This window comes from Garra rufa, chromosome 8 (assembly GCF_049309525.1).
Source record: "Garra rufa chromosome 8, GarRuf1.0, whole genome shotgun sequence".
NCBI lineage: Eukaryota > Metazoa > Chordata > Actinopteri > Cypriniformes > Cyprinidae > Garra > Garra rufa.
In genome coordinates this window covers 50,834,980-50,850,455 of record NC_133368.1, presented here as the reverse complement: position 1 = coordinate 50,850,455, position 15,476 = coordinate 50,834,980, and the positions used below count along the sequence as shown (strand labels likewise).

General features: G+C 41.5%; 2 protein-coding genes across 3 annotated transcripts in view; one reads left to right on the top strand and one right to left on the bottom strand.

Moving 5' to 3' along the window:
• Nucleotides 1–15,476, bottom strand: part of LOC141340483 (neuroligin-4, X-linked-like) — a 226,998-nt gene that overhangs the window by 47,961 nt on the left and 163,561 nt on the right. The window lies entirely within an intron of this gene.
• The window catches only part of mxra5b (matrix-remodelling associated 5b), a 99,558-nt gene continuing 86,696 nt past the window's right edge, over nt 2,615–15,476 (top strand). Inside the window, exons 1-2 of the mRNA XM_073845858.1 lie at nt 2,615–7,145; nt 7,320–7,623. Of these exons, the coding sequence (XP_073701959.1) occupies nt 2,615–7,145; nt 7,320–7,623 (4,835 nt within the window). The remainder of the gene's footprint in view (nt 7,146–7,319; nt 7,624–15,476) is intronic.

Sequence of the window (15,476 nt, the reverse complement as noted above, 5' to 3'; positions counted from 1 at the left end):
ATTGGGGCATGGCCACTTGAGTACTGTGCTCACTTTCCTCTCATCCATGGCGACTCCTTCCGAGCTGATGATGTACCCAAGAAAGGAGATCTTGCTTACGTGGAATTCGCACTTCTCCTCCTTGGCGTACAGCTGATGGGAGATGAGCCGCTGCAGTACTGCCCGAACGTGTTGAACATGTTCAGTGAGGGAATCTGAATAAATGAGTATGTCGTCATTGTAGACGATGACCCACCGGTTTAACATGTCCCTGAAGACCTCGTTAATGAATGCCTGGAAACATGAGGGACTGTTGGCCAGACCGAAGGGCATAACCCTGTATTCATAGTGCCCCGATGTCGTGGAGAAGGCCGTCTTCCACTCATCACCCGCTCTGATTCTGATGAGGTTGTAGGCCGAACGTAAGTCCAGTTTGGTGAAAACTTTGGCAGAGCGTAATTGTTCTAGAGCGGACGGGACAAGTGGGAGTGGATAGCGGAATTTAATAGTCACCTCATTGAGTCCACGATAATCGATGCAGGGACGAAGGCCCCCATCTTTCTTCTTAACGAAGAAGAAGCCTGCTGAAGCCGGTGACGTGGATGGAACAATGAAGCCTTTGGCCAACTCCTCCTGGATGTAGAGGTTTATGGCCTGGGACTCCGCTTGTGACAAGGGGAAAACTCGACCCCGTGGGGGAGAAGCTCCAGGAACGAGGTCGACTGCACAGTCTCCTGGGCGATGGGGAGGTAACTGAGTAGCCTGAATGCGACTGAAGGCCTTCAGCAGGTCTTGATACTCGGACGGAATGGATGAGGGTCGTGGTTGATCATCCTGTTTGGTGGCTGGTTGGGTTGTGGCTTGGAGACAGTGACGCTGGCAGTGTGGTGACCAGTTTGTGATGGTACGTTCGGCCCAGGCGATGGTAGGTCCGTGTTGGTTCAGCCAGGGATATCCGAGAATGACGGGTGATTGGGGTGATGCAATGAGGAAGAAGCGGATGGTCTCCTGGTGTCCTGGTTCAATGGATAGGGTGATGTCTTTGGTGGTATGTAGAATCTTTCCGGATCCTAGTGGTCGCCCGTCGACAGCGGTCCCTCGTCCCATCCACTTTGAGCTGCGAGGGTACGGAAAGTCAGCGCATAATCCGCCGCGGTTCTCCTTCCCTGACGGAGCACCATGATCTGCTCTCCTGCATCACCACTCTCCTGGCTGGGCTGAAACACTTCCTTAAACCTCTGCAGAAAGTTGGAAAAAGAGGGAAAGGTAGGCCGATCCAGCCGCCATACCGCCGTGGCCCAATCCAAGGCCCTTCCTGAGAGTAGGGAGCAAACAAATGCGATCTTGCCTTCATCAGTAGGATACAGATGCGGTTGTTGACTGGTAAACAACGAGCATTGTAGAAGGAAGCCCTTGCATTTAGTTGGGTTACCATCAAACTTCTCAGGAAACGCCAGCCGAGGGCTGGCTGAAACAGGTGGTATTACAGACGGTGGCGGAACAGGAGGAGGTGTGGCGGGCGGCGCCGTCACTTGAAGCCCTTGGAGAGCTCTTACCAGTTGGCCGGTGACCTCCGTTAGGCGATCCAGTTGTTGCTGCTGGTTACGGAGAGCCGTGGCTTGTGCTGATAGCTCAGTGGTGAGCTGTTGCCTCGTAGCTGCTTCGGCTGTAGCGCCATCGAGAGCAGAAGTTGTCGCTGGATCCGAAGACGGTGAAGTTTTCTGTAAGCCCTCCATGAACTGAGTCGGAGGCAGTGGATCCATGTGCAAACAACTTTAATAGCGTAGTCAAACAAGCAAGGTCTATCACCAGTAAACAGAGCAATGCAGATAATCCAAATAGCGTAGTCAAATCCAGGCGGGGGGTCGAGAGAAACAAGCAATAATCACAGGGAGAATAAACAGTCCAGTCGGCAACAAAGAATCAATGCAATGGAAAACGCTTAGGATTGTAGTGAGACTAGCAAAACTTCACGAGGAACTCCCCGCGAAGCGAGTCTATAAATGGCCGCCAAGGGGAAGTGAACCGGTGATCTGGAAACGGAAGAGCGAGTCTCAGGTACGGGGTGATGGGAAATGTAGTTTAATATTCCGGGGATGGTTCCCGCTGGCGGCGGTCAGAGGGAGCCACAGAGACCGCGTTGGTGACAGTTATAATCCTTTACATATTGTGGCTATATTTTGCAATCAGCCACACTTGAGTCAGACACAGATTTTAACATTCAGCACACTAAACGCAACAATGGTAACAATTCCATTTCATTTATTTTTATTAATTGTAACAATATTCATTTTATTTGCTCTTTTTCTTGTGCTACTGACACAAGACAAATAAAAATCAAATCAAATAAAATCGGAAAATACAAAAACAACAGCAAAACAAAGCAATTGGATAATTTATTCATGCCCCAATGCATTCTGGGAGTCAGTAATTCTAATTAGCTGTCACAAGCGCGGTCTCTGTGGCTCCCTCTATCCCGCGCCAGCGGGAACCTTCACCTGAATATTGACTACATTACCCACAATCCCGTGCCTGGGAACGCTCATTTCCAGTTCCGGGTCTCCCGGTTCACTTCCTCTATGGCGGCCATAAGAGCGTGCTACGCCAGCTCATTCACTGCGAAGTTTTGTCGGTTATGTACCCAATCCTGAGCGTTATTCATTGGACTGTCTTACTGCTGCCAACCGGACTGGATATACTGTGTGTGAACCTTTTCTGCCTGCCCTTTATCGACCCACGCTTTCCCTACGGACTACTGTTGTTGATCTCAGCCTGCCTCGACCCCATTGCATGGACTCTGACTACTCTTCTGGATTTGCCTTCACCACACCAGTTTGCCGTTGTTGACCTAAGCCTGTTTGATTTGTCTTTTGATAATAAACTGTTGCACATGGATCCTATGTCTCTCGATTCTTCTGATGCCGCGTCACAGAAAACTTCGCCTCCCACGGATCCAGCGACAGTCTCCCAGATCGCATCGGAGATGTCTACTCAAGCCACGTTGTTGATGCATCACCAACAGCAATTGGATCAACTGAGCGCGTTGACTGCTCAACTGGTTCAAGCGATCAGAGGTATGCAAGCTTCAACACCACCCAGCACGCCTTCTCCGACTGCTCCGATCAACCCTCCAGTCCCACCCACGGCTAATCCAGCGGCTACCACAAGCCCCCGACTCGCTTTCCCTGAGAAGTTTGACGGTGCTGCAGCTAAGTGTAAGGGATTTCTACTTCAATGCACTTTGTTTGTGAACCAACAACCGAACTTGTACGCTTCAGACGAGAGCAAAATAGCGTTTGTGTGTTCACTCCTCACGGGAAGAGCTCTGGATTGGGCTACTGCGGTTTGGGATCTGGGCCAACCCACCTATCCAACATTTGCAACATTTCTACGGAGCTTCAAGGAGGTGTTTCAACCCACTCCGGAGAGCGGTGATGCTGGAGAGCAGATCGTTGCTCTACGTCAGGGTCGGCGTACCGCAGCAGATTATGCTTTGGATTTTCGCACACTAGCAGCACAAAGTGGATGGAACGACGGGCCTCTCAAGTTACATTACCGTAAGGGACTCACTTCAGAGCTTCAAGTGGAATTGGCATGCCGTGATGAGGGATTAACTTTGGCTCAATACATCGACCTCTCCATCAGGATCGACAATGTGATGCGAGCACGCAAAGTCAACCGGCCTTTCACCACTCCGGCTTCCATGCAACCATCGACACCTACTGGACCCGAACCCATGCAGCTGGGGACCACTAGGATCACTCTCGAGGAACGAGAGCGCCGAATGCGGAACCATCTCTGCCTCTATTGTGGACAAACTGGACATATTCGGGCCACATGTCCAACACGACCACCACGTCCACCCACCTCGGTGAGTTCCCATAGACATTGTTTGAATCGTTGTGTGATTCCCGTGGTTCTCAGTGTGGGTGGTCGGTCCATCAGGACCACTGCTCTTATTGACTCTGGGGCTGCAGGAAACTTCATCGACATGAACTTTGTGAAATCCAACCACTTACCCACTCTCTCTTGTGTTTCCCCTGTGTCAGTGGCCGCCCTCGACGGGAGACCACTAGGCTCTGGACGCATTGACCACACCACGGAGGATCTCACCCTCCGTCTAGAGCCCAACCATCAAGAAATCATTCGTTTCTTTGTCATCACCTCACCACAGTCACCACTCATTCTGGGATTTCCATGGCTGGATCGTCACGAACCGACCATCTCCTGGGCAGGAGGTAACATCACTCACTGGTCTCCATATTGTCACCAACACTGCATTACCTCCGGATCAAAGACTCACTCCAACCCGACCGAACAACCTTCCAGCAGCGTCATTCCTCCAGAGTACCACGATCTGCTCGAGGCCTTCAGCGTCCTCAAGGCTACCACCCTACCACCCCACCGACCTGGAGACTGTGCCATCGACCTCAAACCAGGAGCCGTAACCCCACATGGTCGTATCTTTCCACTCTCCCAACCAGAGTCCGAGGCCATGGAGAAATATATTCAAGAGGAACTGGCTAAAGGGTTCATCCGAGCTTCCACATCTCCAGCTTCGGCGGGATTCTTCTTTGTCAAAAAGAAGGAGGGAGGATTAAGACCCTGTATTGACTATCGCTCTCTCAACGAAATGACGGTGAAGTACAGATACCCTCTTCCTCTCGTTCCTCCGGCTCTGGAGCAGCTGCGTTCAGCAAGGTTCTACACAAAGCTGGATTTACGCTCGGCATACAACCTCATTCGCATCCGGGAAGGAGACGAGTGGAAGACCGCCTTCTCCACGACTTCAGGTCACTATGAGTACCGGGTTATGCCCTTCGGCCTGGCCAACAGTCCCTCCTACTTTCAGGCTTTCGTCAACGAGGTCTTCCGGGACATGCTGAATCGGTGGGTCATAGTATACATTGACGACATCCTCATCTTCTCGAACACACTTGAGGAACATGTCCAACATGTCAGGTCCGTGCTCCAACGTCTCATACAGCATCAGTTGTACGCCAAGGAGGAGAAATGTCAGTTTCATCAAGAGAGCATCACTTTCCTGGGGTACGTTATCAGTCCTGAGGGCGTTGCTATGGATGAAAGGAAGGTTACTGCAGTGCTGGAATGGCCGCGTCCCAAAACCCTCAAAGAGCTCCAAAGATTCCTGGGATTCTCTAACTTCTATCGTCGATTCATTCGGAACTTCAGTACTGTAGCAGCTCCCCTAACGTCTATGGTCAAGAAGGGAGAGAAACATCTTACCTGGTCAACCGAAGCTCTGCATGCTTTCCAAGAACTCCGCCAACGATTCACCACAGCTCCCGTGCTTCGTCACCCAGATCCCCAATTACCTTTCCTCGTGGAGGTGGACGCCTCCAGTTCAGGAGTTGGAGCAGTACTCTCTCAGCGCCACCATCAACCTTCCAAGACTTTTCCCTGCGCCTTTTTCTCTCATAAACTCAGCCCGGCTGAGAGAAATTATGATGTGGGGAACAGAGAGTTGCTCGCCATCAAGCTCGCCTTGGAGGAGTGGCGGCACTGGCTGGAGGGAGCTAAGCATCCGTTTATCGTCCTGACTGATCATAAGAATCTGGAATATCTCCGTTCTGCCAGGGTTCTTAATCATCGCCAAGCCAGATGGGCACTCTTCTTTACCAGGTTCCAATTTGAAATTCACTACCGTCCAGGCTCCCAGAACACTAAGGCAGATGCTCTCTCTCGCATCCATGAACCTGATCACGTTCCTCAATCTCCCGAGTCCATCTTACCAGCATCTATGATCATTGCACCAGTTATGTGGGATCTCATGACGGAGATTACCGAGGCCCATGCCCAGGATCCACCTCCAGCAGAGTGTCCAGCTAACCTCACGTATGTACCTGTCAACCTACGATCTCGAGTACTCTCAGAGGTTCATGCCACACCTAGCTCTGGCCACCCGGGAATGGAGGCAACCATCCAGCTTCTCCGCAATCGTTTCTGGTGGCCCAATCTACGTGCAGACACCATAACCCATGTCAAGAACTGTATCATTTGCAACACCTCTAAGAGTTCCCATCAACTCCCCGCTGGTCTGCTGCAACCGCTACCCATTCCTCAACGTCCTTGGTCCCACATTGCTGTGGACTTTGTAACCGACCTACCCCCTTCCCAGGGATACACTACCATTCTGTCAGTGGTCGATAGATTCTCCAAAAGTTGCCGCTTCATTCCCCTTCCCAAACTACCCACCGCCATGGAGACGGCGGAAGCATTGTGCAACTCCCTGTTCCGATTCTACGGGCTGCCCGAGGACATCGTCTCGGACAGGGGTCCTCAATTCTCGTCCCGCCTTTGGACCAGCTTCTTCCGCCTCTTGGGCGTCAACATTAGCCTCACGTCAGGCTACCATCCGGAGGCTAATGGACAAGTTGAACGCCTGAATCAGGAACTCACACGCTTCCTCCGCTCCTACTGCATGAACCGTCAGGAGGATTGGAGTAGATTCCTGTTCTGGGCTGAGTATGCTCAAAATTCACTAAGAAAACCCTCTACTAACCTGACACCTTTCCAATGTGTGCTGGGTTTTCAACCTCCCTTATTCCCCTGGTCTGGGGAACCTTCGGATCTCCCCGCTGTAAACTCCTGGTTCCAGCAGAGTGAAGCTACCTGGAATCAAGCTCACATCCACCTCCAGAGAGCTGTTCGTCGCAATCAGGTTCAGGCAGATCGTCAGCGCCGGCCCAATCCACCCTACGAACCAGGACAATGGGTTTGGCTCTCTACACGGAATCTACGCCTTCGCTTACCATGCAAGAAATTAAGTCCCAGGTACGTGGGTCCATTCAAAATCACCCGTCAAATCACTCCAGTGTCATTTAGACTAGACTTACCTGCAGAATACCGTATCTCACCCACATTCCATGTTTCTCTGTTAAAGCCCGCTGGTCGCCCGGAGGAGAGGGAGGTCCTAGACGAGACCGCTCCACAGGTGCCCGCTCCCCTGATCATCGATGGCGAGGAGGTCTACAGAGTCAGTACTATCCTGGACTCCCGACGCCGGAATGGTCTCCTACAATACCTGGTCGACTGGGAGGACTATGGTCCCGAGGAACGGTCTTGGGTGCCCGCCAAGGACATCTTGGATCCATCTCTCACCGCGGAATTCCATTCAACCCACCCAGATCGGCCAGGACCTCGTGGTAGGGGAAGACCTCGGCGTCGGCCACCTCCTCGTGCCAGGAGGCACTCGCAGGGGAGGGGCTCTGTCACAAGCGCGGTCTCTGTGGCTCCCTCTATCCCGCGCCAGCGGGAACCTTCACCTGAATATTGACTACATTACCCACAATCCCGTGCCTGGGAACGCTCATTTCCAGTTCCGGGTCTCCCGGTTCACTTCCTCTATGGCGGCCATAAGAGCGTGCTACGCCAGCTCATTCACTGCGAAGTTTTGTCGGTTATGTACCCAATCCTGAGCGTTATTCATTGGACTGTCTTACTGCTGCCAACCGGACTGGATATACTGTGTGTGAACCTTTTCTGCCTGCCCTTTATCGACCCACGCTTTCCCTACGGACTACTGTTGTTGATCTCAGCCTGCCTCGACCCCATTGCATGGACTCTGACTACTCTTCTGGATTTGCCTTCACCACACCAGTTTGCCGTTGTTGACCTAAGCCTGTTTGATTTGTCTTTTGATAATAAACTGTTGCACATGGATCCTATGTCTCTCGATTCTTCTGATGCCGCGTCACATTAGCACAGTTGCTCTCAATGTTGCTCAGATTACAGATTCAATTAAGTTAACAAAACTTAAATGACTTAAGCTAATTTAAATCAAAGTTAGTACGGAATACTTTATATTAGTAGATAATACTTAAATTACACTAAATAAAGTTAAGTTAACATTACTTAATTAAATTGTGCAAACTCGTTGGCTTAATTAAATTAAGTAAGATGAACAAATCACTTTTTACAGTGTAGTATGACAGGGATGAGTCTGTTTTTTATTTTATTATTTTATTTTATAATTTATTTAGAAAAATATTCTTCACAAGAAAGGAACACAAATAAATGCTTACATTATTGCCAAAAACCACAGACACAATGCACATTTTCTTAATAATTTAATTTAACAAGGACAAACTCAATGAAGTGCCTCAGGGACATGACAAAATGTTTGGTTTATGATAGATATTATTTTATGAAAAAAAAAAAAAAAAAAAGCAATTATTATTTTTGGGCTTTGTGAAAAGCTTCAAACAATTCATTTTTTAAACTCTCGGGGACTGTATCCCAGGAATGACTCATATATATGTGTGTGTATATATATATATAGCATTAATAAAAATCCATGTTAATGTTGTAAAATGTATCAGTTATAAAACAAATTTAATTTCAGCTGTTAATCAGCTCTACAGAAGACAGTAGTGTCATTCTCCAGCTCTGGATGTTGTGAAGTGTTAAGAATATTCCAGTTGTTACTCTGTTGAATGTAAATGTGAGTTGTGTCACATGATGATGAGCGACAGGACGTTTTGTCAATTGCTTGTTTCAGTATCTGCCCTTTCACTCGTCTTCATCTCATAGATATCTGCCTCATTTTTCAGTGTCTGTCTTTGTGCATTTCATGGAGCAGCGGCGCGTGATCTAATTATGAGTGAGACGACACCTGAATGATTTACGTCGTCGTTCTTCCCGACGGGGAAACATGCAAATCGGGGTAATAGAGGTTAGTTGGCGTATCTGAGTGCTTCTTAGCTGTAATTTATTTCCTAATGCCTCTGCTGCAGATTAGCAGAATGGCTCAGAGCTTCATATGTTTGTCTCAGAAGACGACAGACAGACCGAATCATTCAGCACTCACAGACTCAACCTGAGTTTAGATGGGGTCATTTGTGAAGCAGCTCTATCTGAGATCGATGATTGGTTTCTCTCGTCCAATCATATTCAGATGCAGACCGCAATTCATTACACAAGTGCATGTTGTGTTCTCTGCATTTCTGCTGCAGATGATGAAACTGTCTGGAAGAATGGATTAAACAGAATCATAAATAACAAGTTAAACTGTTGGCCTGTTTATATCGCTACCTGAATTACACATTTGTGTTTGCTGTATAATGAAGTCAAGCAATATTATGCAATAGTATTTTATTATTCATATTAATAAGCAATATGACATTATTACTATTATTATTAAAAATATTTTAAATAGATATTTCAATACGGGCCATTTTTTCTTTTTCTTTTTTTTCTTTTTTGTTGCAATTTCTTGCAATTCTGACTTTTTCTCACAATTGTGATTTTTTTTCTGTCGCAATTGCGAGTTTGTTTGCTTCACTTTTCTGACTTTTCTCACTATTCAATTTTTTCTCACAATTGTGATTTTTTTTTTGCATTTCTGACTTTTTTTCGCAATTGTGGATTTATATATCGTGATTCTGACTTTTTTCTCACAATTGTGAGTGTTTTTTTTGCATTTCTGACTTTTTTTTCTGCATTTGCGGATTTATATCTTACAATTCTTCCTTTTTATTGCAAATCAGATTTTTTTTATTGCAATTCTGACTTTTTTCTCGAAATTGTGGATTTATATATCGTGATTCTGACTTTTTTCTCACAATTGTGAGTGTTTTTCTTGCATTTCTGACTTTATCGTGATTCATACTTTTTTCTTTTAAGAAAGTTTATATCTTACAATTCAGATTTTTTGTTGCGATTCTGACTTTTTTTTATTCTGCAATTCTCACAATTGTGAGTTTATATATTTAAATTCAGATTTTTTCTTCCAATTGCGAATTTTTTATCTCGTAATTCTGATATTTTAGCGCCCCCTCGTGACAGAGAATTAATTTTTATTTCCACATTTTTTTCAGCTGTTTATGGTCAAATGATTGCAATTATCGACCTATGTTTTTTTGCAGCAAACACACAGAGTTGTAAATGTGAAGGAAGTTAATGTGCCTTCTTAAATACTAAACAATTAAGACAGTAATATTTATGTTTTAAATTAATATAATAAATGATATACTCAATTTATAAATTGCCTTAAATTGATATTTAAAAATTCTGCAGATACACCAAATAGTGAAATATTATTCCTTCCTTGATATTTGTTTATATTTGTGTATTGAAAACATTTTTGATTAAGTTTAGACTCCTATCTGATTTTCTATATTTAAAAAAAATAAGTCTTTTTTTTATTTGGGCTAGTTAAATTCATTTTCGGGCTACCAAAATCTGAAGAGTACCTGAGATTTTGCTTATATTTTTAGCTTTTTTGCTTATTATTTTAGTTTATATTCTCACAATTCTGATTTTTTTCTTCCAATTGTGAATTTATATCTCTGATTTTTTTTCCTCACAATTATGTTTGCATCTTGCAATTCTGACTTTTTTCTTGCAATTGCCAAGTTTTTTCTCTTTTTTTTTTTTTTTTTTTGCCATATGGGACAGAACAATATTAGCATTAAAAGCCAACACCATGTTTGTGTGTATAAATTATAGCTTCATATTTTCCATTATCAGCTTGCAAAGACTTCAGGCTTTTTTAAAGTAACCTTTAATGGCTGCTTTTAGGAATATTTCAGATATATTACCATATCCAGAAACACCTAATTAATGTTAAATATGCTGATTAATTTCAGACTGAAATCAGAGAAACTAAAGGGAATTGCTAAATTTGGCTGTGATTAATAAAACATGTTCATAAATGTTGGACTAGCAAACAGCCCTCAGGATCATCAGTGATGTTCATGAGGACTGATAGAAAGATGATACATAGACGGATATGCAGACAGATGGATGTATAGATGGGTAGATGGATAGACAGATGGATGGATTGATAGATGGATAAACGGATAGATAGATAGATGGATAGATAGATGGATAGATGGATAGATGGATGGATGATAGACAGATGGATAAAAGGATAGATGGATAGATAGATAGATGGATAGATGGATGGATGATAGATAGATGGATAGATAGATGGATAGATGATAGATGGATGGATGATAGACAGATGGATAAAAGGATAGAAGGATAGATAGATAGATGGATAGATGGATGGATGATAGATAGATGGATAGATAGATGGATAGATAGATAGATAGATAGATAGATAGATAGATAGATAGATAGATAGATAGATAGATAGATAGATAGATAGATAGATAGATAGATAGATAGATAGATAGATGGATGGATGATAGACAGATGGATAAAAGGATAGATGGATAGATAGATGGTGGATGGATGGATGGATGGATGGATAGACAGATGATGGAAGGATGGATGGATGGATGGATGGATGGATAGACAGATGATGGATGGATGGATGGATGGATAGACAGATGATGGATGGATGGACAGATGATGGATGGATGGATGGATGGATGGATGGATGGATGGATGGATAGACAGATGATGGATGGATGGATGGACAGATGATGGATGGATGGATGGATAAACAGATGGATGGATGGATGGATGGATGGATGGATGGATGGATGGATGGACAGATGATGGATGGATGGATGGATGGATGGATGGATAAACAGATGGATGGATGGATGGATGGATAGACAGATGATAGATGGAAAGATAGGTGGATGATAGACGGATAAATGGATGGATGGATGATGGATAGACGGATGGATAGACGGATAGACAGATGGATAGATAGATAGACGGATAGACAGATGGATAGATAGATAGACGGATGGATGGATTGATAGATAAATAAATGGATAGACAGATGGATTGATGGATGGATGATAGACAGATAGACATAGATAGATAGATAGATAGATAGATAGATAGATAGATAGATAGATAGATAGATAGATAGATAGATAGATAGATAGATAGATAGATAGAAAGATAGTTAGACGGATGATAGACGAATGTGACATTTCTTTGAAGATGTTCTTTTTTAACACTTTTAATTTCTCTAAAAGCTTCTGATGATCTGAAAAATGCAGTCATAATTTAAAGATTAACTAGAGATGGCAAGTTTATGAAGTGAAAGCTTATAGCTTATAGACATGGCCAACACACTGTCACTGAAATATCAGACTGTCAGTTGCCATTGGTTGCGATTTGCCAATATGCAGATGTCCTGCGAGCCGATCTGTGTGTCCTAAAGCAGATGGAGCACAATTAAGAGCATCTGTGGGGTCGACTCTTTCACTCGTAATCAGTGTTGATTCACCTAATTAAAACCTGGCTAATTATTTGCGTCATCACAAAGAATTGAAAAATCTTTTTTTTTTTCAATGAGATTCCTCCATCTTACATCCATTTCTGCACTACACTCTTAAAAATAAAGATGTTTTAAAAGGTTCCTCACAGTGATGCCATAGAAGAACCATTTTTAGTTCAAAGGTTCTTTAAAGAGCCATCTCTTACCTACCTTTTTACAATCTGAAGAACGTTCTTCAGATGTTCAAAGGATCTTTATGCAATGTGAAATACTGCATTTTGTGCATTGATCTGTTATTTACTGCACATTTTAGTATATACATATTAGATCATTTCCATTCTATGCCACATATGCATACTATATAGTGCAGAAATGGATGTTTAGATGGAGAAATCATATTGAAAAAAATAACTTTTTTCAATGGCGGTGGAAAATTTCTGGTACATTTCCGTAAACTTTCCAAAAATCTCAGGAAGATTCTAAAAAATCCTGGAAAGTCTCCAAAATTTCTGAAATGTTTTCGAAATTTACTGGAAAATTTCCACATTTTTGCAACAGAAACAGTTGTTTTGCATTTTTATTAATTTTGCGTAAAAAGGATCAAGATGTAAACTTGTAGTTCATTCAATCACACTAGAAATGCAGTCAAATTGCACTGCATTGTGGAATACTGCATTTTGTGCATTGATCTGTTATTTACTGCACATTTTAGTATTTACATAGTAGATCATTTCCATTCTATGCAACATATGCATACTATGCAGTGCAATTTGACTGCAGTTCTAGTGTGATTGAATGAACTACAAGTTTTCATCTTGACCCTTTTTACGCAAAATTAATAAAAATGCAAAACAACTGTTTCTGTTGCAAAAATGTGAAAAATTTCCAGTAAATTTCGGAAACATTCCAGCAATTTTGGAAACTTTACAGGATTTTTTAGAATCTTCCTGGGATTTTTGGAAAGTTTACGGAAATTTTCCACCCCATTGAAAAATGTATTTGTTTCAATGAGATTCCTCCATTTAACATCCATTTCTGCACTATATAGTATGCATATGTTGCATAGAATGGAAATGATCTACTATGTATATACTAAAATGTGCAGTAAATAACAGATCAATGCACAAAATGCAGTATTCCACAATGCAGTGCAATTTGACTGCAGTTCTAGTGTGATTGAATGAACTACAAGTTTACATCTTGATCATTTTTATGCAAAATTAATAAAAACGCAAAACAACTGTGTTTCTGTTGCAAAAATGGGAAAAATTTCCAGTAAATTTCAGAAACATTGAACACTAGTGTGATTGAACTTCAAGTTTTTATCTTGATCATTTTAATGCAAAAATCTGATAAATTTCTAGTAAATTTTGGAAACATTACAGAAATTTTGGAAACTTTCCAAGATTTTTTAGAATCTTCCTGAGATTTTTGGAAAGTTTACGGAAATTTACGGAAAATTTTCCACCCCTTTGCATCTCATGTGACAATAATGTAGCATCCCACTGTTTGATATTTTATTTATTTATTATTTTAACAATAACATTCTTTTTTTTTTTTGCAAGAAATTTATTGAACAGTAATAGCCAGACAACAGACATAAAACAAGTCAAAGAATATAAAGAATGTGAAATACAAGAACATAACCAACAAAAATAAATAAATAAGTAAATTAAATAATGCACTAAAATAATAGATGAAATAATAAAAATGTTACATTAAAATATTAATTGAAATAAATTTGTGAGCCAGGCATATTTGTAGCAATAGCAACAATACATTGTATAGGTAAAAAAAAAAAAATATATATATATATATATATATATATATATTAAGATTAAGTTCCATGAAGATATTTTCTACATTTCCTACCATAAATAAAAAAATGTAATATGCATTGCTAAGAACTTCATTTGGACATTTTTATTTTTATTTTTTATTTTATTTTTTGCACCCTTAGATTTCAGATTTTCCAATAGTTGTATCTCGGCCAAATGTTTTCCTATCCTAACAAACCATACATCAATGAAAAGCTTATTTATTCAGCTTATAAACAAGCTTATAAATCATTGACATTTATAGAATATGATTTCATATGACTGGTTTTGTGGTCCAGAGTCACATTTATTAACAAGAAAGAAAGAAAGAAAGAACAGCTAGGGGTTTTCTGCAAGTTTAAGTTCCTCTATTAAATTCCAAAAACTTCAATGCATTATTTTTATTATTATGCATAATGTGCACTGTTTCATTTACTAAACAGTATGCAGTACTGAATACTGTCCACTGTACAGACCTAGTGTTTTTAAAAATAGCTTGTGAAACAGTAGACATCATCCCACAGGCGATATCTGACTTTCTAACTTTATCTCCTCAACACAAAACTGAGGAGGCAAATGACGTCAGTGTAGGAATAAATATAAGCGATGTGTATTCCAAACCCATTGAGTGAGAATGAGCTGATGTTCAACACTCAGCAGATGTTTTTCTCCTTCAGAGGAGAGTGTTTTCATTAGTGTTCATGTGGCTGCGTGTGGATTGTGTGCGTCAGTTTCCCCATCATCCGTCCGTCCATCAATCAATCAGTCAGTCGTCAGTCAGTCAATCTCCTGATGTGGCTGCGTTTGCATGTGTTTATTGGAGGTGATCGTGTGCAGAAATCTTACTGCGGTAAAACTACAGCATGCTGGAAGAGCCACATCTCCCCCTGCTGACATCCACTTTGTCAGTACAAAAGAACAGAAATGTTTGAGCAGTAAAAATGGAGGAAAAATTTTAAGAAATGAAGGCTTTTATTCATCAAGGGTGCATTAAACTGATGAAAAGTGACAATACTTTGACAATTTTATAATGTTGCAAAAATATTTCTATTTCAAATAAATGCTGTTCTTTTGAATTCTGAAAGATAAAATGTATCAGTTTACAATGTTGATGATAATCAGAATTGTTTCTTGAGCAAATCAGCATACTAGAATGATTTCTGAAGGATCATGTGACACTGAAGACTGGAGTAATGATGCTGAAAATATAGCTTTGATCACAGAAATAAATTACATTTTAACAGACATTCACATGGAAAACAGCTCTTATAAATTATAATATTATTTCACAATTTTTACTGTTTTTACTGCATTTTTATCAGATATTGTTGCTTCTAATATAAACAAATACTTCAGACTTTTGATTCTAATATATATATATATATATATATATATATATATATATATATATATATATATATATATATATATATATATATATATATATATATATATATATATATATATATATATATATATATATATATATATATATATATATATATATATAT